At 35.9% G+C, this 24252-nt stretch overlaps 1 protein-coding gene across 6 annotated transcripts in view; it reads right to left on the bottom strand.

Moving 5' to 3' along the window:
- The window catches only part of Ge-1 (Enhancer of mRNA-decapping protein 4 homolog Ge-1), a 320261-nt gene that overhangs the window by 45970 nt on the left and 250039 nt on the right, over positions 1 to 24252 (bottom strand). For all 6 annotated transcript variants that reach the window (XM_067151567.2, XM_067151568.2, XM_067151563.2 and 3 more), the window contains 2 exons: positions 21690 to 21861; positions 15986 to 16202 (listed from right to left, as the gene is read on the bottom strand). In XM_067151567.2, coding sequence (XP_067007668.2) covers positions 15986 to 16202; positions 21690 to 21861 — 389 coding nt within the window. The remainder of the gene's footprint in view (positions 1 to 15985; positions 16203 to 21689; positions 21862 to 24252) is intronic.

The following is a 24252-nucleotide window of genomic DNA, read 5'->3' as shown; positions in this document are numbered from 1 at the left end:
TTTCTATTAAACACACAGCTCATCCTTAATAAATTTATATTGTTTACAAAATTCTAATTATAATATCTCCTGTACTACTTACAAATATAGTCAACTGATATACAGTATGTGGAATTGCTTCAAATGATACTATAAAACTGGTATAACATTAATATTTACATTGCATTTATTTATTTACTTTTTTTTTTTTTACCCGTTCTGGATCCTAAGTAGCATAACGACCTGCTGTGTCTTAACCAGAGCCCCTTTTGCCACCACTTTTCAGAGTTCCTGAAGGGCCTTCACAGCTACCCTAGCGGTCCCAGGGCCCTCGAAGTCCCCACTGTACTTCACCCCTACAGGCAGTCCCCTACTTTGGCTGTCCAAACTCCTTAGACCAGGGGATGGAATTAATTTATTCACACACATTTTTTTTTTATTTACAATAACCTGCACCGGTCGAATGCCCTCTAACACTTCATTTATTTTCTCTGTTGCTGTTTATTCTCTTCTTGAATATCTGTACAGATTTTGGAAAAGGATCAAACACTACCCCTGGTAAACTGTTCCACTCCTTCACACCCTTCCCGATGAATGAAAATTTACCCCAATCGCTTCTGCTAAAATTCCTTCTAATTTTATATTTGTGGTCAGTCCTGCCGATATAATTATTTTCCAACTGAAGCCTCTCACGGATATCTCCCCATGCTTCTTCTCCTGTATAGGCTCTATATAATCCTGTAAGTCTAGTTTTCTCCCTTCTCTTACTTAAAGTTCCCACCCAAGTTCCTTTAACATTTCTGATACACTACTCTTTCTCCTGAAATCCCCTGTTACAAATCTTGCTGCTTTCCTCTGCACACTATCTATTTCTTTTATTAGGTATTCTTGGTGAGGATCCCAAACACTGTTTGCATATTCCAATAATGGACGAACCATACTCAAGTAACTTTTTTCTTTTAATTCTTTGTTGCATCCTTTAAGTAGCCTCATTATGACATGTAATGATCTGTATGCTTTCCCAACAATGTCATCAATATGACCCTTCCAGTGCAAATTACTTTCAAATCTCACACCTAAGTATTTGCACTTGCCATCTTTTGGGATAACTACCTCATCCAAAGTATATTCAAATTCAGTTTTAAAGCTCCTGTTTGTAAAAGTTGTAACAGTTGATTTGCCTCCATTAACCTTCATATTATTTTCTTCAACCCATTGTTGGATACTTTCAAGGTCCCTTTGTAATTCTGAACAATCCTCAATGTTGTTTATTTCTCTATAAACAATTATGTCATCTGCATACAATCTTATTTTTGATGTTATATTGTTCCCTAAATCATTTGCGTATATTAAGAAAAGTAACGGACCGATTATACTACCCTGTGCAATTCCCTTCCAAACTTTCTCTTCCTGCGATACATTATTTCCTACTTTGACTTTCTGAATCCTTGAATTTAGAAATGCTTTTATCCAACGTGTAACCCTTACGTCCAATCCTATTCCCTCCAATTTCTTTAATAATATTCCATGTTCCACTCTATCAAAGGCTTTGGAAAGATCTATGGCTATGCAATCTAACTGACCTCCTGAATCCAACTGATCTGATATGTCCTGCTGAAATCCCACCAGTTGTGCCTCACAAGAAAATTTCTTTCTAAATCCATACTGGCTCCTCATGAACCAATTTTTATCATCACATATCCCTCTGATGTACTTCGATATTAAACTCTCCAGAATTTTACAAACTATACTGGTCAGGCTGATTGGTCTGTAGTTCTCTGGTTTCCTTTTATCACCCTTTCCTTTATAAATTGGTATTATTATAGATTCCTTCCATTCCTTTGGTATTACACTATTATTTATGACATAGTCAAAGAGAAATTTTAAATAAGGCACTATGTACCACCCCATTGTCTTTAATACCTCCCCAGTAATTTGATCACTTCCTGCAGCTTTTCCTTGCTGAAGCAGTTGGATTTCTCTGAAAATATCTTCGTTTGTGAATGAGAAGCTTCTTGTTTCCCTCTGTCTCTCTCCCTCTCTATCTTCTGTTTCGGTTTCCAACTCTTGACAATCATCTACTGAATCTCTAAATTCCCTACTAAATAGGTTTACACAGAACTGTTAGTTCTAATACTGCTGATCATTAATATTTCAATAGTAAATGGGAACCGGTAAATGTTGATCCTGTAGTTTGTCATCAAATCCATTTGTGTGGTGTTAGCTATATGTAATCCATTAGACACCGCTGTAAATAACCACTAGCTGATGGGGAACTGTTAGATGTTATTTCATACTCAATCAAAGTAATAAATGAGATGCTCTCATGGTGCTTGTTAAATCTTGCTGAAATGTTGTTGGACATTGTCAGGACAGCACATGAAGATGTGGTTAACACAGATACATTGTGTCTGGTATAAAATTTTTGCAATTCATTGTGGTGCCCATGAAGTTAACCTGATAAATTAGATAAAATTAAATTAATGAATTGAATGAGAGAATGTGTTAGTTAGATGGCATAGGTTATATGAGACTTACCTCTCAATACAGCATGAGGTGTGTGGTCTATTGTTGAGTATGCTTCAGACTAACTGTTGTGAGATTCAAATGAAAAGGAAGGAGCGGGGGTTGGGGAAGGGGGTGGGGGAGGGGGTATTAAGGTGAGGCTGAAGGATGTGGGAAAAAGGAATGGCTGTTGAGAAAAGGTGCTGTGAATATTATGAAAAACTGAATTATGACTTGTTGGTTTGACATTGCTGAAAATGGGAATTAGAAGGTCAAAAAGGATATTTGGTTTTTCTGAAATTTCATTAAGATTATGATTTGGGTTGAAATTTTGATCTAAATGTATGAAGCAGCTTTCGGTAATGTTAAGGAGGGTCCTTTATTTGTTGATTTTGAGAATTTCCATATCTTGTTTTATGTCTGTGAATTTGTGCTTATAGTCATGCATATGCTGTCCTACAGCTGAAAATTTATTGTGTTTCAGGGCATTGACGTGTTCTGAGTACCTTATCTTAAAATTTCTCCCGGTCTTTCCGACGTAAGAAGAATTACAACTGTTGCAAGTGATCCTGTATACTCCTGATTTTGAATAACTATTGAACTTGGTTATGGATGTGGCATTATGTAAGATTTGTGCATTCCTATTGTTTGTTTTGAAAGCTACTTTTACATCGTGGTTTTTAAAGATGTTGGTGACTTGGTAGATTTGCACTTCTGGGCTGATTCTCTCACTGAACTAGTGCAGTGGTATTTCCCACCAGCTGATAACAACAGCACGTTGCCCGGTATTTGGAATGCCTAGTTTTGCGATAGAAAAGCTGCTACCTAAGTAATTAACATCTTTATTTCAAAATGCATCCGGAGCTGCATGATGGAAGTTTGAAGAAGTGGGTGCGTCAAATACGTGAGCATTTATCTTTCTCCACTTTGGACCCAAACATATTGGGATGCGTAACTTAAGCAAGGGCATTAATTATGTGAGAAAATACAGTAACAATAATGACAAATTTTGATTTGTGACATTCTTCTTCCAAACTGACGATGAACACTCAACATTTAGAAAATAAGAAAGGAAAAATATACAGCTATTTGCTAAATGGAGAGAAAGACATATCAAATCATGATGAAGTTAACATGTGCATCAATGATTTCCATAAAGAGTACTAGGCAGCAGTGAACTATTAGAAATGTTATGACATATTGGTATGTATAACATGGATCACAAAAAAATCTCAGATTTATACTAGCATCAATTAACTGATGAGGGTGTCCTAACTAATGGGACTCTGAGGAAATCTTAATCTTGTGAAAATACAGTAGAAGTCCGCTAAAGCGTGTACGGCATATAACGAGAACCCTGTTATAAAGATAACTTTCGTCCGTCCCTTCAAAATTCCTATATTAAACTGTGTATTATCCTTCGGTTACAGCGAGAGCCCTATCACTGACACATCCGTTATTACGAGCGATTATGTGCGCTCGATTTTTTCCAATGCCGATATTTATGCACCCACTCATTATACTGAATGCTATCGATCATCTTCCGTACCATATCGTTTTCTCCCTATGCCCACCATCAAGCTCTCTCATCTAAATTCGAAGGCAATGTCGGAGTCGATTAGTAATATCTGTCGACTGCTCTTCCGCAAGGGAAATGAAAGAGAACATGTTTTCGTAATAAATGCATAAATAACGTGTCCGATAACCGTTGTTAATGATATACTAACAATTTGTTGGTTATTTTGATCCACCTTTTGAATACAAATTACAGTTTGTGTTGCTAAGTTGTAATGTTACAACACTAATTTACCGGGACATGTTTCGCTTTTATTCACAAGCATCATCAGCCTATACAATTGCCTCAAGGTTTGTCATATTTGGGTTGTTGTTACAAATTTCATTACATTGAATGTAAATCTAATTTTAGTGATAACAATATTTAAAACAAGAATAATATACACATTAATAATTATGACAATATGATTTGCAATGTTAAAATGGATTAACTCTTAATTCTAAAACACATTGATGTCCAAAACACAGTTTTTACAATTTGAAAATTTGGCTAAAAATTGTTTGTAATGTTAAAAATAAAATTGATTCAACTATAATTTGGCATTAAAATTTGAGTCATAAATATAAATATTGGATGTTAATATATAGGAGCCATTGTTTCTGAAGTGTGTTGGTTTCTAGAATACAGTAACATTTCAGTATTGAGAATTTTAGTTAAGAATTGTGCTCTCTAAATAATGTTATTTAAAAAGACTGTAATTTTGCATTATGCGTGATTAGTCATGATGATAATCTAGAATTGAAATCTTGAGTTCGTTGGAAAATGGCTTCTAGATTTGATGAGGCTTGCTGCTGAAGTTTGGCAATACAATCAGAGGAAGTATTGACATATTTAATTCTTGTTTGTAGCGACCAGACTCTCCATTGGAAGTTGGAACTGCGTCCAGTTTGGCCAACATATGAAGATTTACACTGTGCGCATGTTAGTCTGTATATTCCGGAGCCTTGAAATTTGTTATTGTAGGCATTTACTGTGTTATGGTTAAAAAATAAGTTTTTGTTAGTGTTATATGTTTTAAAGGCTATTTGCATATCTCGTTTTTTGAGTGGGTTTGTTATTTGGTGAATCTTTGAACTGGTGTAAGTGAAGGTTGCGTATTTGGATATTTTAGTCTTTTCCGGTGTGAGGTTTGTGGCTATTTTGAGCTTTACTTTGTTGATGATTCGATTTACTATGTCTGCTTTATATCCATTGGCTAGTGCTAGTTCTTTTATAAAATTTATTTCTTTTGTAAAATTCGCGGGTGATAAGGGTATTTTGTAGGCTCTGTAGACCGTACTGAAAAAGGTTGCTTGTTTGTGGGATTTGGGGTGGAGTGAGTCATTTCTTGTTGTTATTGGCGTGTGTGTAGGTTTTCTGTATATCTGGTAATCAAATTTGGATTTTAAGCGTGTTACAGTAACATCTAAATAATTCAATAAATTGTTTTTTTCGTCTTCTTTGGTAAATTTTACGTATCTATCGATGTTGTTTAAAAATTCAAGGATTTTTTCGGTTGTCTGTTATATTACAAATGTATCGTCAACAAATCTCAGCCAAAGACAGATTCCTTCTATGTTTGGTTTTATAATGCTATGTTCTATGTTATCCATATAAATATCCGCTAATATTCCCGAGCTGCGGTCACCCATGGCTAAACTTAATTGGTGGTAAATTTTATTGTTAAAGGTGAAATAGTTATTATTTAGTACGAATTTAAGTAGTATAATAAATTCATCTATTTCTAGCATACTTAAGTTGCTATATTTGGAAAGGTTTGAGTTAATAATTTCAATCGTTTCTTTAATGGGGATATTTGAATACATATTGGAAATGTCAAATGAGCTCATTCTATGGTGGGGTTGTAAGTTGAAGTTTTTTAATCTCTCGCAAAATTCAATTGAGTTTTTAATTGAGGAGTTACTCTGGAACTTATAATGCTTTTTGAGGAACTGATGTATAAATTTTGATATTTTATATGTTGGGCTATTTCTGCTGTTTATAATTGGTCGAATGGGTGTATTGTTTTTGTGTACTTTAGGTAGTGCCTTTGCCTTGGGTAATGTTAGGTTCATGTTGACCATTTTTTGTTGTTCTTGCTCGTTAAATAAACAAATTGAATTGTTAAGGATTGTTTTTAGATTCCTTTGAATTCTAGAGATCGGGTCTTTATTTACTATAGTGTAAGATTCATTAGAAAAGAATTCTTCGTTTTTTTTTTTATGTAGTCACTTATTTACTAGGACTATTGTTTCGCCTTTATCTGCCTTAGTCACAATAATGTCGTTATCTTTTATTTTTGTCTTTAAATCTCTTATTTGTTTTAGGAGGGTCTGGTCGGAATTAGTTTTCATTTCTTTTACTAAACTTGGGAGTTTCTTTTTTACTTCATATTTAATGTCATTTTGTTTTTTCTGCTGGAAGTTTCCCTATATTTGCTTCAGATTCCGCTATTGTGATAGTTAATTCTTCCATTTTGTAAAAAAGAAACTCCCAAGTTTAGTAAAAGAAATGAAAACTAATTCCGACCAGACCCTCCTAAAACAAATAAGAGATTTAAAGAAAAAAATAAAAGATAACGACATTATCGTGACTAAGGCAGATAAAGGCGAAACAATAGTCCTAGTAAATAAGTGACTACATAAAAAAAAAACCGAAGAATTCTTTTCTAATGAATCTTACACTATAGTAAATAAAGACCCGATCTCTAGAATTCAAAGGAATCTAAAAACAATCCTTAACAATTCAATTTGTTTATTTAACGAGCAAGAACAACAAAAAATGGTCAACATGAACCCAACATTACCCAAGGCAAAGGCACTACCTAAAGTACACAAAAACAATACACCCATTCGACCAATTATAAACAGCAGAAATAGCCCAACATATAAAATATCAAAATTTATACATCAGTTCCTCAAAAAGCATTATAAGTTCCAGAGTAACTCCTCAATTAAAAACTCAATTGAATTTTGCGAAAGATTAAAAAACTTCAACTTACAACCCCACCATAGAATGAGCTCGTTTGACATTTCCAATATGTATTCAAATATCCCCATTAAAGAAACGATTGAAATTATTAACTCAGACCTTTCCAAATATAGCAACTTAAGTAAGCTAGAAGTAGATGAATTTATTATACTACTTAAATTCGTACTAAGTAATAACTATTTCATCTTTAACAATAAAATTTACCATCAATTAAGTTTAGCCATGGGTGACCGCAGCTCGGGAATATTAGCGGATATTTATATGGATAACATAGAACATAGCATTATAAAACCAAACATAGAACGAATCTGTCTTTGGCTGAGATCTGTTGACGATACATTTGTAATAACAGACAACCGAAAAAATAACAGCGAAAAAATCCTTGAATTTTTAAACAACATCGATAGATACGTAAAATTTACCAAAGACGATGAAAAAAAAAAAAAAACAACTCATTGAATTATTTAGATGTTACTGTAACACGCTTAAAATCCAAATTTGATTATCAGATATACAGAAAACCAACACACACGCCAATAACAATAAGAAATGACTCACTCCACCCCAAATCCCACAAACAACCTTTTTCAGTATGGTCTACAGAGCCTACAAAATACCCTTATCACCCGCGAATTTTACAAAAGAAATAAATTTTATAAAAGAACTAGCACTAGCCAATGGATATAAAGCAGACATAGTAAATCGAATCATCAACAAAGTAAAGCTCAAAATAGCCACAAACCTCACACCGGAAAAGACTAAAATATCCAAATACGCAACCTTCACTTACACCAGTTCAAAGATTCACCAAATAACAAACCCACTCAAAAAACGAGATATGCAAATAGCCTTTAAAACATATAACACTAGCAAAACCTTATTTTTTAACCATAACACAGTAAATGCCTACAATAACAAATTTCAAGGCTCCGGAATATACAGACTAACATGCGCACAGTGTAAATCTTCATATGTTGGCCAAACTGGACGCAGTTTCCTAACCAGATACATGGAACACTTTAATGCCTCAAAACACAATAAATACTCCGCAATGAGTAATCATATGAAAGAAACCGGCCATCATTACACCTCAATAGACAAAGACCTTACAATAATCAAAAGAATCGAAAAGGGGAAGCTAATGACAGAATTCGAAAACATATATATTTATTTGGATCAATACTTGAATAAGGGAAAAAACTTGAATGACGCGGTCGAAATAAAAAGTCCTTTAACAGAGCAGTTGCCAACATTATTACGAAATCTCAAATCAGATAAAAGCAAATTCTTTAAAATATTCAATCTAAATACACTCACAACCGAAACCATTTCGGCAACGCAAAAAAGTCCCCCTCCACATAACACGCCAAAGCTTAACGCCCCGCCTGCAGGATCGTCCTCTACCCCCACCTTGACAACAGATAAGATATCTCTTCCGCTCAACCCCCTACCCGCCCTTCACAACAGCTCTTTCGTACATACAACACAAGGAGTAGAGCCACAACAGACAATAGTCACAGTAACGCAATAAGGCCCACAAGATTCTGTAGCAGCAGACAAAAGGGTAAGTGATAATGCAACATCAACACTCACATTATAAGCACAACGCACACACACAATATTACTTAAGTTCATTTCCATTTGTTCCAGATGCTTCTTCCATTCCATAAATCGAAAGAAACATAATCAGATACCGGTACTCAAAATTTGGATTGAAGCCCCTTTTAACCATAACTTACATCAAAACAATCAACTTCCAATGGAGAGTCTGGTCGCTACAAACAAGAATTAAATATGTCAATACTTCCTCTGATCGTATTGCCAAACTTCAGCAGCAAGCCTCATCAAATCTAGAAGCCATTTTCCAACGAACCCAAGATTTCAATTCTAGATTATCATCATCATGACTAATCACGCATAATGCAAAATTACAGTCTTTTTAAATAACATTATTTAGAGAGCACAATTCTTAACTAAAATTCTCAATACTGAAATGTTACTGTATTCTAGAAACCAACACACTTCAGAAACAATGGCTCCTATATATTAACATCCAATATTTATATTTATGACTCAAATTTTAATGCCAAATTATAGTTGAATCAATTTTATTTTTAACATTACAAACAATTTTTAGCCAAATTTTCAAATTGTAAAAACTGTGTTTTGGACGTCAATGTGTTTTAGAATTAAGAGTTAATCCATTTTAACATTGCAAATCATATTGTCATAATTTTTAATGTGTATATTATTATTGTTTTAAATGTTGTTATCACTAAAATTAGATTTACATTCAATGTAATGAAATTTGTAACAACAACCCAAATATGACAAACCTTGAGGCAATTGTATAGGCTGATGATGCTTGTGAATAAAAGCGAAACATGTCCCGGTAAATTAGTGTTGTAACATTACAACTTAGCAACACAAACTGTAATTTGTATTGAAAAGGTGGAGCAAAATAACCAACAAATTGTTAGTATATCATAGCATAGTTCAATACGGGACTAATAATGAGATTAGTTACATGCAACCGTTGTTAACTCGTTAAAGATAATCGCTGAATAAACTATCGCTTAATTTTAATGCTAAATACTGCAATTAAGTAAGAATGAGATAGGCCAACACCTCAAGATATGGCTGAGTGCGTCATTGATTACGAGGTTAATTTATGTTTTCTCGCGTCCGTTAAACTACGGAAAGGCTATTATCATGTAAATTTATAGCGAGAAGGTTATAATTTCTCTACTGGTGCTTTAAGTATGTTTTCATCATATATACAGTACAGATAAGTTAGGATAGGTGACGCTATTGGAATAACAAAACTGAAGCGTTTGCTTCAAAATGCGATCAATCACCTTTGGTACGGTATAGTTTTCGCGCTATGTGCATTCGAAGACGATATTGGAGTCGATTAGTAATACACGTCGACTGCTGTTCTCTAATGAAAATTCGAAATGAAAGAGGATAACACGTTTTCGTAATGAAGGCGTAAATAACGTGGCTGATAGCAGTTGTTAACTCGTTAAAAATAAGGGCTGAAGTAAACGATCTCTTGATTTTAATGGTATACCGTATATCTACTGAAATTAAGTAAAAATGTGATACACCTCAAGATATAACAGGGTACATCACTGATTTCAGAGGATAGTTTATATTTTCTTGCGTCTAGTTAAATTTCGGAAAGCTATTCCCATACTTACAAAAAACAATATGTATATGAGTTTCCACCTTATCAATACAAATTTATTTTACATTAAGCAAGTAAATATAGTCAAGACTAGTTTCGACCCCTAGGGGGTCATCCTCAGTTGACAAGCGTTAAAAATGTATTGTTTACAAAAACATCACATTTAGTGGTAAAAGCTTAAATTAATTTGAACCGATCATTAATGTTGGTATGTCTGGTACATGATTGACTAGTGTGCATCATCCATGAAGACACATATTTTGCTACTACCATCCAATTTTTAGGTTATACAATGTGGAATATACATGCATTTATGCAACTCAACAGTGGCAAATTTAACAATGTACATTTAAAGTTGGTTCATAAATTACACATTGGCTATTGATTAGGACGTTGGTTTGAACACTTTTGACTAGAATGTCAATGTAACACCTTGCTGGCATATATCTTAGATGCTAAAATCAGTTTGTAAAATCTGTTACTCTTGATTGAGTCTTAGTATAAAGTTAAAATTTTAAATGAGAGCTATTTGCTTGGTATAGGCATTAAATAATGCTGTTAAATGGACGTAGTGGTAAGAGCTTAAATTGATTTAAACCGATCATTAATGTTGGTTTGTCTGGTACATGATTGACTAGTGTGCATGATCCATGAAAACACATTATTTTACATGCTACCACCATCCAATTTTTAGGTTATACAATGTGGAATATACACACATTTGTGCAACTCAATAGTGGCAAGTTTAACTATGTACATTTAAAGTTGGTTCACAAATTACACAAATTGGCTATTGGTTAGGACATTGGTTTGAACACTTTTGACTAGAATATCGATGCAACACCTTACTGGCATATATCTAAGATGCTAAAATCAGTTTGTAAAGCCTGTTACTCTTGATTGAGTCTTAGTATAAGGTTAAAATTTTAAATGAAAACTATTTACTTAGCATAGGCATTAAATAATGCTGTCAAAATGGACATCTAGTTAAAACAGTGGTATATGTATGTCATATATGCCTGGTTAAAAACACATTACATTAATGTTATTGATATATGGTGCAACATGTACATTGTTTTTGGAACAAATGGGGTTGACGAATTTTTCATAACAGTCTTAGATATAGTGTTCTAATAAAATAGGTGCGTAAAAATATTTGTATGTACAAAACAGTTAGCATTTAAATAATCCGCTGTAGATCGGGTAATGCTTAGATATATATCTGGATATATATTAGGCAGCTACTAATGTTGGAGTTATTAGAAATATTAATAATAACTCCAACATTAGTAGCTGCCTAATATATATCCAGATATATATCTAAGCATTACCCGATCTACAGCGGATTATTTAAATGCTAACTGTTTTGTACATACAAATATTTTTACGCACCTATTTTATTAGAACACTATATCTAAGACTGTTATGAAAAATTCGTCAACCCCATTTGTTCCAAAAACAATGTACATGTTGCACCATATATCAATAACATTAATGTAATGTGTTTTTAACCAGGCATATATGACATACATATACCACTGTTTTAACTAGATGTCCATTTTGACAGCATTATTTAATGCCTATGCTAAGTAAATAGTTTTCATTTAAAATTTTAACCTTATACTAAGACTCAATCAAGAGTAACAGGCTTTACAAACTGATTTTAGCATCTTAGATATATGCCAGTAAGGTGTTGCATCGATATTCTAGTCAAAAGTGTTCAAACCAATGTCCTAACCAATAGCCAATTTGTGTAATTTGTGAACCAACTTTAAATGTACATAGTTAAACTTGCCACTATTGAGTTGCACAAATGTGTGTATATTCCACATTGTATAACCTAAAAATTGGATGGTGGTAGCATGTAAAATAATGTGTTTTCATGGATCATGCACACTAGTCAATCATGTACCAGACAAACCAACATTAATGATCGGTTTAAATCAATTTAAGCTCTTACCACTACGTCCATTTAACAGCATTATTTAATGCCTATACCAAGCAAATAGCTTTCATTTAAAATTTTAACTTTATACTAAGACTCAATCAAGAGTAACAGATTTTACAAACTGATTTTAGCATCTAAGATATATGCCAGCAAGGTGTTACATTGACATTCTAGTCAAAAGTGTTCAAACCAACGTCCTAATCAATAGCCAATGTGTAATTTATGAACCAACTTTAAATGTACATTGTTAAATTTGCCACTGTTGAGTTGCATAAATGCATGTATATTCCACATTGTATAACCTAAAAATTGGATGGTAGTAGCAAAATATGTGTCTTCATGGATGATGCACACTAGTCAATCATGTACCAGACATACCAACATTAATGATCGGTTCAAATTAATTTAAGCTTTTACCACTAAATGTGATGTTTTTGTAAACAATACATTTTTAACGCTTGTCAACTGAGGATGACCCCCTAGGGGTCGAAACTAGTCTTGACTATATTTACTTGCTTAATGTAAAATAAATTTGTATTGATAAGGTGGAAACTCATATACATATTGTTTTTTGTAAGTAATATCTATCAATACGGAAATGAAACTTATAAACAACACAAGCTATTCCCATGTCAGGAGGTTATCATTTCTCTACATGCGTTTCTAATAGATTTTCGTGATACATATACAGTTAGGTTAGGTGATGCCGTTTGAAGAAGAAAACTGAAATGTTTGCCACAGAAGCCTCTGGAGTGATACCGTAGGCTATTTCTCCGAATCCAAGACGATGGTTTTTTTCTCAGAATCTCATGTGAAAAATCAAGGATCGCTTCGCATTCGCAGCCTGATAGTAATGAACACCACTGGCCACTATTGCAGTAATCACTTTGTTTTTCACCCCCGTGCTGGCACACACAAAACTCGTTGACAATAAACGACCGCCTCTTTATCATACATCGCTAGCAGAGGGCGACCGGTTGTACAGTGCCTATGTGTAATGTCACTGGATCTCAGGAAATAGTGGAAAGAGAATGACATTCTATTATCCTCTACAAAAACTTTTCTCAAATCTGCAGAATGGCATCAAAACATGCGAGCCTTCGAATTCTTAGAAAGGCCACGACTACTCAGTAGCAGAGTTAGGTATAACGCGTCTGCTGTACCTGACGTTCAGTAAAATTAAGTTTTACAGACAGCAGGAATATTTTCGTGATGAATCGTCGTATTGTAAAGATACGTGGAACAGGTATTGTCGGCAAATTTTCAACGGGTTCTCGTCGATGTTATGATGCCAATTTTAAGTTAATGGCTATTAAACACTCGGAAATGTATAATAATTGTGCAGCGGCAAGAAAATACGGTAGTCGCCATAAAACATATGTGTCAGTGAGACGTGCAAAAAAAAAAGGATAATAATTGTGCAGCCGCAAGAAAATACGGTAGTCGCCATAAAACGTGTGTCAGTGAGACGTGCAAAAAAAAAAAAAAAAAAAGCATAGGCCTAACTAAAGCCAATATTCGGCTTTACCGTGAAGACAAAGATAGCTTAAAAATGCGTACTGCACAAAAAATGCATTCAATGGGCCACAACAAAGACACTTTAAAGAAGTCGAAGATGAAATTGTGAGGTATGTGCACAAAAATGCAAGGGCGGAATTGCCATACCGCGGCGTAGTAAACTCGTTCGCTGACTTTCAAAGTCCGCGATTAAGACCTATACATCGCTAGTCGCTGAAGTTGGCCAAATCCGGCAAGCAAGACATGCGTGTAGCGGCAGCCAGTTATATCTGACGCTGAGTGAAAGTAGGTAACAGTTTTATAGCAAGCAAGAATATTTTGCTGATGGATTATCGTAGAGACGCGTGGAATGTGTATAGCCTTCGATATTATGATGCCAATTTTAAGTTAATGGTTATTAAGCCCGCTGAAATGAAGCACAATTGTACAGTCGCAAAAAATGCAGCATAACTAAAGCCAATGTTCAGCATCTACAAATAGTCTAAAAATGCGTACTGTATAGGAAAGGCATTCATATGATTTTACAAAGCACCTTTTAAGCCTGATTAAAAATTTTTGAAGGAAAAAGTGGGGGTCCTCTTGGATTCGGAGAAATACGGTAATACCGGTATATATTTTTCAGAATGAAATTAAACACACACTTTCACGTAGTATCGGATTTCGGAAAGCAACAAACAAAAGCTGTAGTGTGGATATTATCTGCGAAAACGCAGTTTTTGAACAAACTGAATGCCATTTCATACTGATTTTAATGTGTATGGGGGTTTTCCCGACTTTTACAAAAAATCGGATATAACGACAATTTGCTATAGCGAGTAAATGTTTCGCCGTTATGAATTCTCACTATAACAGACTTCTTCTGTACATCGTCGCTGCTAATTTTGAACAAAGAAGTCTTGGAGAACGCAAAAACTGGCAGCAACGCAAATGTGAACTGCTTAACAACTTTAAATCTATGCCAGGCTTAGAGGCTCAGACGGTGAGGCCCTTTGACCCCAACTTGCTAAGTTTGATCCTGGCTCAGTCCGGTGGTATTTGAAGGGGCTGAAATACATCAGTCTCGTGTCTACATGAACACCTGCAGGACAAAATTCCGGTACCTTGGCATCTCTGAAAACCGTCAAAAGTAGTTCGTGGGATTTATAAACAATAACATTATTACCTGCCAGTGAAAATTACAAATGAAGAAAAAAAGACTGCAAAATCGTAAGAAAATCACGATAACAGACGATAATAAAACACCTACAAATACAGTGATCTCCTCAGAAATTTTCATCAGCCAGGTGGCAGAAATGAGTAGCCGGGCGGATATTATTCTTAAAAAATGAATATGATAAAATCTCAATTTATCTCCCTCAGAGCATTAGCAATAATATCAGACGGGTAAACATTGACTGTAAAATTAAACTATTTTAATGTTGTCACGAACAAAACATAAGAATATTTTGAACTAGTGTTCTACTGCTTGTTCATAATAATGTAACTCCGGGGCTTACCACTCGGTTGCTGTGGAGTGCCATACGAATTTGTAACGGCATGCGGAATCAAGAGCTTTTATGCGATTCCCCGTTAATCCATACACTGCTCGCGCACAGCACTACGCCATAGTCAAGCTAAACATTTAATGTAATTGATGCAATTTTGCTGACAATAACGAAGATTATTTGACAGTATTTACATTGTAATTTGGAGCACCCAACAACTCAAATATGTATTAATATTACGTAAGTAGCATATGTCTAGTTTATTTTAGTCGGGCAGTCTGTAAAATCAGCAGGGCAGTGCACCCATTAAAAAGGTCCTAGGGAGAACACTAAAATAACAATCAAGTGAATAAAGGGGATAAAACGTAAGAAACGGTATTAAAAACAAGTAATAAAATAAATAACATACAAGGAGGATAATCTACAGGGAAGCTGGAACATGATTACGGAAATAAAGACAAGGGTAGAACTAAACAGAAAGCTAATTATTTTAAATCATCATATTTTGTAGCATCAATGTACAATGTAAAATAGAGAGAGCACTGCTTGTCAACATAAACCCACCTGAAGAAATGAGATATGCAAAAAATACATTATGATGGAAGAGATGGTACTAAAAAGCATGGAAAAGTACAGAAAAATTATTTAAAATTAAAACTAGATATTGGAATATTCAGCTCATATGAAACAACACCCTGAAAATACATTTTACACTGCATTTCATTTTGACAGGAAAGATCAAAGCAAACAGGGTTCCGGAGAAGTAACTCATTATGACTTAAAAATCTATGAGATTGCTTTTTAGTACAACAAACCTGTTGGAATGCCTGACTAATATGACCCTGTGATATGAGCTGCAGCAGCTGAGATTGATGAAGCTGAGTATCTACAATATGTGGAGCGGGGGTTACAGCACGCGACCTCACTGCTGTTATTACACTATCTTCAATCACAGCCTTATGAGCACGGAATCCTTTTGCAACGTGTTCTTTGACGGCCTCAGCCACAGCTGTTTTAAGGCTTTCTTGAATGCTGAAACAGAGTAATCACAGAGATTTCGTTTTAATCACAAAAATTAACATCTATGAAAAAATCTTAGATTTTACACATTAGGAAACAGTAGGCATTAACATACTAGCACAAATGAATTGGGAAAAGAATAAGAATAAAGTGGAGAGGAATCATATTTGCCCCAATCAAGGTGCATCTGGAAAAAGAGAAGTTATAATGGGAAGAATAAATACAGGAAAATATTTGACAGAAATGAAAAGATTCAAGCATAAGAGAAAACTGAAAACAGAGACTGTGAGACAGGCAACCTTCACCATGAGGGGTCAACAATCCACCAGACACACCCAGGATAGGGAGGGAGTGGCTTTGGTGCACTTCGAATGTCCAATGTATTTAGAGGATATGTTCATCGTACCCAGGTTCTAATTAGAGAAAACAAATGATGCTCTGGGTAAGGTACTAACCAGGGTTGACAACTAAGACAGCATAATGCTAATGGGCGATGAGAAATGATCAATGGATTTCTGTGCTGGTATAGTGCTAGTAATTCATTCCACAAGTTTTTATATGTTAGCTGCCACTGGGGTCCAACTAGACCCGCAGTATGGGTATTTATGAAGAATTCCGCCGGTCCTACTGAGATGGCAACAGCTAGTTGCAAGATGACTATAAATAGAACTCTTGTACTAACTGCACACAGTGTGGTAAGCCGATGACATAATAATGTCACCTGTTTGGGTTGTCTAGGCAGTTTACAACAGTGATGAATGAATGTGGCTTTGAGAGCGAAGAGCTGATGTGGCTCTACCAGCGGCTTGAAGCTGACCCTTGTCTGGCTTGCTATCTCATTGCTACGTTGCTGGCTAGAGTACTATCTTATGGCTACCCCCCCAAATTTCCTTTCTCTCCCAGACGTACTCCCCACTGCCATTGTGATGCAATGGACTTGGCCAGGCCATATTTGTACTTGACAACTTGCCTGCGAACGATCCACCTGTACAAGTGACATGGACACGTCTGAGTTATATGAGCTATGAGTTCTAACGGCTATAGACCGCCTCATCTAGCCTGGCTTGCGGTCTCAACATTGCAGAAGTTTCATTTTCCGACAACTAAGGTACGTCATAGCGTGCAAGCAAGGTGTAGTGACACGTGACATTTGCGCGCATATTATTTAAATCTTAAGTCACCACAACTACCAGTCTCCCGCTGCATGATTACGCATTGTCTTGTTGCCTAGTGCTTTGGGGAGATAAAATTGTGGTGTGGTTATGGTGCAAGGTAAGACTCTTCTTTCCTGTGGGGAGATGTAATTTTTCCTTTTCGACTGGCGCCTTTGATCATGACTGCAATGGAATGCATGCTGCATTCCACGAATGGAAACTAGAATAATGACACCACAATGCCACCACCAATCTTTTATGCTAGTGCTGGCAACATTTTTCCCCGAACGAAACTCCTTTAATGAACCACTTGCGTATGCGGCTAATATTTTACATTTTCTTTAAGATGATCATTAACCAAAGCGTGTTTTGTGAAACTGCATTTTCTCAGACATTTTTACATGATTTCTGAGAATTCAAGAGACATGTTCCACTTTGGTCTCGTTATGACTCCCCTTCTTTCCTCAAGCTCAATGAAAATTATGTATGCACTGTATTAGTGGTGTTAACCTTTTCAAAATGTGCTAATAGTGTGATGCTTAGCAATTTTATGGACAATGTTTGTAAAATGGTGGACTGGCAATATGAGAGCAATTCGCTGCCTTATTCATAGACAAAACAACTGCACTAAAAGTGTGAAACTTAGCAGTGTTATGGGCATTGTCTGAATAATAATAATAATAATAATAATAATAATAATAATAATAATAATAATTGTATGGCTTCAGCTACCGTATGCAAGCAGTTTAATTTGATACCATATGGCTGCTTGCTCGTCAATTTCAGCGTTCCATTTTACTCTACACCTACTAGATGGCAGAGTAAACCGAATATCTCTTAGGCGTCTATGGCTGGGTTTCAATTAATTTTGTCGAGTAAACACCAGATGTGTTACCAGAGATCTTTTACATGCCGACGTTGTATGACATGGAGTGTCAAATGGATTTTGTTCTACCCTTAAAAAATCTGCCTACCTCTGCCGAGTTTGAACCCGCTATCTTGCGATCCAAAGGCTGACACTCTACCACTAATCCACAGAGGGAGCTGTCTGTAAAATGGTGAAGTATTTACAATTCCATGCCTTCATCTCCTGGCAGTTCAAAGTGCTTTAGGACAAAATGATGCCGAATATGGAGGTATTTCTCATTACTTCAAACTATGCTGGCTTAACCACTGTATAAGTAGGTGTTTAAGTATACATAAGGAGATTAAATCATTCATGCAGTTAAAAAGTATGCCAGTGCCAGAGCTGGACGACACTCAGTGGATGCAAGATCCTGCCTTCCTTGCTGGCCAAACGACTCATCTGAACGCTTTAAATACAGGTCTGCAGGGTAACATGAGGATTACTGCGGACCTCTACTATTGCATTGCAAGTTTTCAATGAAAGCTAGAACTATAGTGTCGCCATCTGGAAGAACGCTATGTTGTCAATTTTCAAAGCTTAAAGTCAGTGTTCAGGAATGAAAACATGGAAGATGATGCTTCTCCATTTAGTGATTACATGGTACAAAATATATCTGGTACCTATAATAATGTATGGTCAGGAAACAGAAACACTTACTGGATCAACAAAGAGTCGTCTTCAGGCAACAGAAATGAAATTCCTCCATTCTCATCCACAAAAAACAAAAATGGATAAAATAAGGAATGTGGATATCCGACAGCAGCATGGGCGGGAAAGAAACCTGCTGGAGACACTAGAACAGATTGCAATGGTATGGTCACAAGAAAAGAATGGCTTCCCACAGGACTCCTCGAGCATACTCTAACTGCAGTGTTCCCAGGAAGTGACCAATAGGAAGATCTTTTGATGTTGGGATAAGCAGATTTTCAAGGACATTAAAATTAGAGATGTAAACTAGCATTGCACATATGATCATCATCTGTGGAGGGACAGGAAAAACAAAAACAAGAGGTGGCTCGTACATAACCGCACCCGGCTTGGTGGTACGAAGAAATGATGATGATGGTGATGGTCTTGCTGTGCGACATGAAGGAAACATTCGAACAGAGGTTCAGCGATCTTGCTTGTATCGAGTCAGACTTTACTGTACATCTCCTTTTACAGTTGATGTTAACAAAATGGTCTCTAAATTCCAGAACGAGCTTATTGAAGTAGTCTGATAAATATGCTGATGGGAACATTTTTCTTGTGTACAACACTGAAATGAAATGGGTGTATGGTTTTTAGGACATGTTCGGCTCGCTAGGTGCATGTCTTTTGATTTGACGCCCACAGGCGACCTGCACATCATGACGCCGATGAAATGATGATGAAGACGACACATACACCCAGCCCTCGTGCCACGAAATTAACCTATGATTGTTAAAATTCCCGACCCTGCCAGGAATCGAACCCGGGAACCCATGACCAAAGGCCAACACGCTGACCATTTAGCCATGGAGCCCGGCTGTAAAACACAACTGGTATTTTATAAAAATGTCCCACGCAAAAGATTTCAACCTGGTACCTCAAGTAATAAACATGTTTGGGACAACATATGTACGTGAAAGTATATTTTCTTTAATGAAGCACACAAAGTCCCAACGAAGAGTGAATCTTTCCGATGCACGTTTAAAGTTAGTCTGATGAGTAATTACAGTCGGACTCCCAATGTTAGAAAGTTAGTGGAGATAAAGAAAACAACAAACTCTGAATAATTCACACATTTATTTGAATCTCCTGTGCACTTACCACCATTCCTTGATCAACACTACATTATGTATAAAGGAAGTTTGTACAAAATAAACGAGTATGGTTGATTGCTTTGTGTTTGACTTTCATTTTATTGCCACATTTCCCTGTCTTAACATGACACGATGCTCAAAGGCTTTATCCAAACTGCGCACTGGTCTCACTCTCTCTGGTTTCCGCCACATTATTTATGCAATTATTATGAAAACATGTTCTCCACTTTCATTTCAAACTTGGTTTGTTTACACAAGTTGACAGGTATTACTAGTCCAACTTCTGCAACACCTTCCAATATTGACGATAGAACTCGCCAGTACATGTAGCAAAAAATAAATATGGAAGATCGATTGCATTCAATATAATAGTTGAAGGATAAATATCGAGAATAGAAAAAAATTACACACACTAATGACTCATAATAATGGATGAATCAGTGGAAGGATTCTTGTTGTAACCAAAGGATATTACACAGTTTAATATAGGAATTTTCAAGGGACATGAAAAAAAACACCTGTCATTACAACGAAGTTCTTGCTATATGCCGTACTTGCTATAGTGGACTTCCTCTGTAAATGCCAATTTTTCCAATTCCTACAATACGTTTGTGCTGGGAGAACTACACAACCAAATATAAGACTTCTTGAGGGTATCAAACAGGCTTACCTCTGATACTTAAGATACACCACCAGAAGAACAGGAACCTTGAAGAAGCTTGTGGTGGAGGGACAAGTTATTGGCAGGAGAGTCTGAGGAAGAGACTAGATAGGTGGACTAGCTCAGCCCCTGGTGGGAAAATCTTTCTATGAGGCTACACCCATATCAACAGACTGCCCAGGCATGAAGCAAGCAAATGAGGGCAGCAAAAACATGAAACACTGCCATGCCCTGTGAAGGGCAAACAGGGGGTGGTGGTGATTGTTGTTTTAAGAGGAAGTACACGGTAACCATCCTCTCTGAACAATTTAAGTTGAAACAAAAAGTAAAAGTAAATTTAAATCTATGTATTAAATGAAGGAATTTGAAAAGAATTACAAATGATGATGATGATGATGATGATGATAATAATAATAATAAATATTTTATTAAGGCAAAAATGACACTAATAACTTGAAATTTAGAAGCCCTTGATTAATCCACTCTCACACATAAAGTGAATGATGAGATAAATAGTATTCCTGTAATCGGCTAATATGAGTTTGAGCGTATCCTGTCTTAGGCCAAGATATTGGCACACTGTGAGAATGTGGGCCAGAGTGAATTTGGCACCACAAGAACACACTGGGCGAGTTTTCCCTCTTCAGGAGGTAAGAATGCGTAGATCTTCCATGACCTACTGTATTCTCAGCCTACATAAAGCTATGGCCTCTCTCTGTGAAGGCCAGAAATCAAAGAGGTGTATAAAATTACAAAATGATGTTTCAATTAGTACAAATTAGTGATGAACTAATATTGTCTTCCACAGAAATATAAGTAGTTCAAATAGGAAGTGCTGATAGATTTACAACAAACTGATTAAGATCTGTTACCTTTTCACATTCCAAGCATTCAGAAGTGTGCTGGAATAAATATTTATCATACCATTTACCTTTTCTGTATTTACATACTACAAAATCCAATCAATGTAAATTAGTAATCAACAGCAATTACCTCACTTGCCCTTTTTCCAGCTGTGTTTGTACTTCCTTCTGTACGACTGTGGCCAGGTGCTCCGAGTTAGCCCTCATAGACTCTGACAATGCATGCAGCTGAGTGACTATATCTTTCCCTCGATCCTGTTGTCTTCTTTGTTTGTCAAAATGGCTGTCCATTGTTGCCAGATCTAGTAAGAAAACAATAATGCAAAATATTACATCTCAAGTACGAAACAACACTTTGTTCCACTTTCGTGGATGCCTTCCTTTTGAGGGTTCCTTATGTTGTTGGTATCTAATCATAATGCCTTTGCTGGCAGGACCTAGTGTTTACAGTACACTATGTCTTCTGGTATAGGCTAGAGCAATTTTGTTATGTTCATAAATCTGTCTCTGTCTTATCCTTGGCTTTGACAATATGAAAGTGACTGAGGTATGAGCAATGCTAGTAATGCCAATCCTTATGCAGCCAGTCCCTGCTATGAATGGTGTGAAAATGTTGCTCATAGGGTTGGTTGGTGTATCCATTTCAGTGGGCTTGGCAGACTGATATGGGATAGGAACTCTGGCTTGGCGAGGAAAGCAACAGGAAACTACCTCACTCCTCATTTCCCTAGTATGCATCTTCAGTAATTCCTAGGCCATCTATGACAGCTGATGGCAGAGCTGTTGAGGATCCCACCAGTGGAATCGCTGATGGACTGAACATACATACATCTAATCATAGAGTAGAACATCCTGCTTTAGTTCACTTCCAAAGATAATGTGCATTCGGCACAATACTTGGAATGAAAAACTGAGACAATAAGCCAATGTTGCTTAATTAGCCAAACTGTCACAGAAAGGAAAATTATGTTTAAAATATTCAAAACAGAAAAGAGAAAAAGTGTAATAAAGTGAAACCTCTCCTTATGGACACTCCTTAAATAGGATGTCCAAACTGAAACAATTCAGAAATAATTATAAAATCAACTCTCGTTTAAAGACACGTTCAGACATGGAAACAGGCAGCTATTTAACAGTCCTAAACTAAGGACAAAACTGGGATTCTGGAACCCAATACAGTGTACTATGGTCTGAGTTACAAAAATGAAAAATTTACTTCTGGGAACAGCATACAAATGCACTGTATTGTCCAGCAGGCAAAGGTTCTGTAGTAGTATTGTACCAATTAGCCCAGCTCTGTAGCCCTCCAGAACTGTTAACTGGAAGCAGACGAATGAAAAAAGCGGTTTAATATTCCCTGACAGATGGATTCAAAATTCCAGTTACCACGATCAATTTTACACATACTGTAACTTTATTTTTCTCTTCACTTATTCATCAGATGTTTTGTCTAAAGCGCCATGGGATCTATACGTAAAGGTTTGACAATCTGTGAAAAAGCTGATATACATGAAATTGTAAAGGATGTACATGCAACGAATGTGGAGCTGGCGATCCGCCCATGTGCAGGATGCTACAAAGTAGATTTAGAAGTAGTTAAGTAGTATATTTATGTAGTAAAGTAGTTAGTTTAGTTAGGTGGTGTGTTGCATGTGGAGCTGGCGATCCGCCCATGTGCAAGATGCTACAAAGTAGATTTAGAAGTAGTTAAGTAGTAAGTAGTTAGTGTCTAGCTGTAGTCTGTGAGTGTTTATTTTATTGGAACATTGTAACTGGGCGAAAGCCTGTTATGTTCAGTTCAATTCATTCATATAAGTGAAATCATTCATACATGCAACGAAACCTAACAATGAGTGTACTGGTGGTGAGAGTGAGGGGAAAGGTGAAAGAAAGATGATTTGACCAAAGAAAATTCAAAAAACACCTACTTACCAGGCATTACAGGAACCAAGAAAATTTGTGATTTATCACTGTGATGTTGAAGCATCTTAATACAGTAGAACAGTTGTAGGCTACTTTTGAACAGAAACAGAAATTACTCTTTTACCACCAGTATTCTCCTTTATCTTGTTATTTCTTCACTTTTCCTATGTTTAGCCAAACTTTCTTCTTATTCTACATTTCCCACATCAAAAATGAAGATATGTCTAGATGCTGCCTTAACCCATTAGTGCATGAAGTTAATTTTTTGCATTTTATTTCAATTTATCTACCCATTTCTACTCTTAATAATTTCAGAAACACGTTCCAACAATCATAACGTTCATACATGTGATAGTTTTATTTACACAGGCCATCCGATATATCAGACGCTATTTAAACCTAGGAATTTCATTTTTGTCCGTATTGAACTGAGAAAGGATGATAGGAAAACTTAAAACGGTCCACCTTTTCAATACAAATTCAGTACAACAACACTAGTTACTGAGCATTTAATTGTACAATAATGTTGTACACAAGGTAGTGTTAGAGAGTTGGATTACCTTATCCAATTTACAATGTAAAGCAGATCTACAATTTCCACTAAGGACTTATCACAATACTGTATATGCTATTTACGGTTATGTATTTACTGATTGTGATATCCACAGCATTTCAAGTGAAGTTCAAACTTGTCAAGCAGAACCACTCTTCGGATGCCACTATAGGACTTGAACAGCTTTCATTGCGGTACAGACACTTTATATAATTTT

Source organism: Anabrus simplex, chromosome 7, assembly GCF_040414725.1.
Source record: "Anabrus simplex isolate iqAnaSimp1 chromosome 7, ASM4041472v1, whole genome shotgun sequence".
Taxonomy (NCBI): domain Eukaryota; kingdom Metazoa; phylum Arthropoda; class Insecta; order Orthoptera; family Tettigoniidae; genus Anabrus; species Anabrus simplex.
The sequence above is the reverse complement of the archived record's forward strand: the minus strand, read 5'-3'. Positions and strand labels throughout refer to the sequence as shown.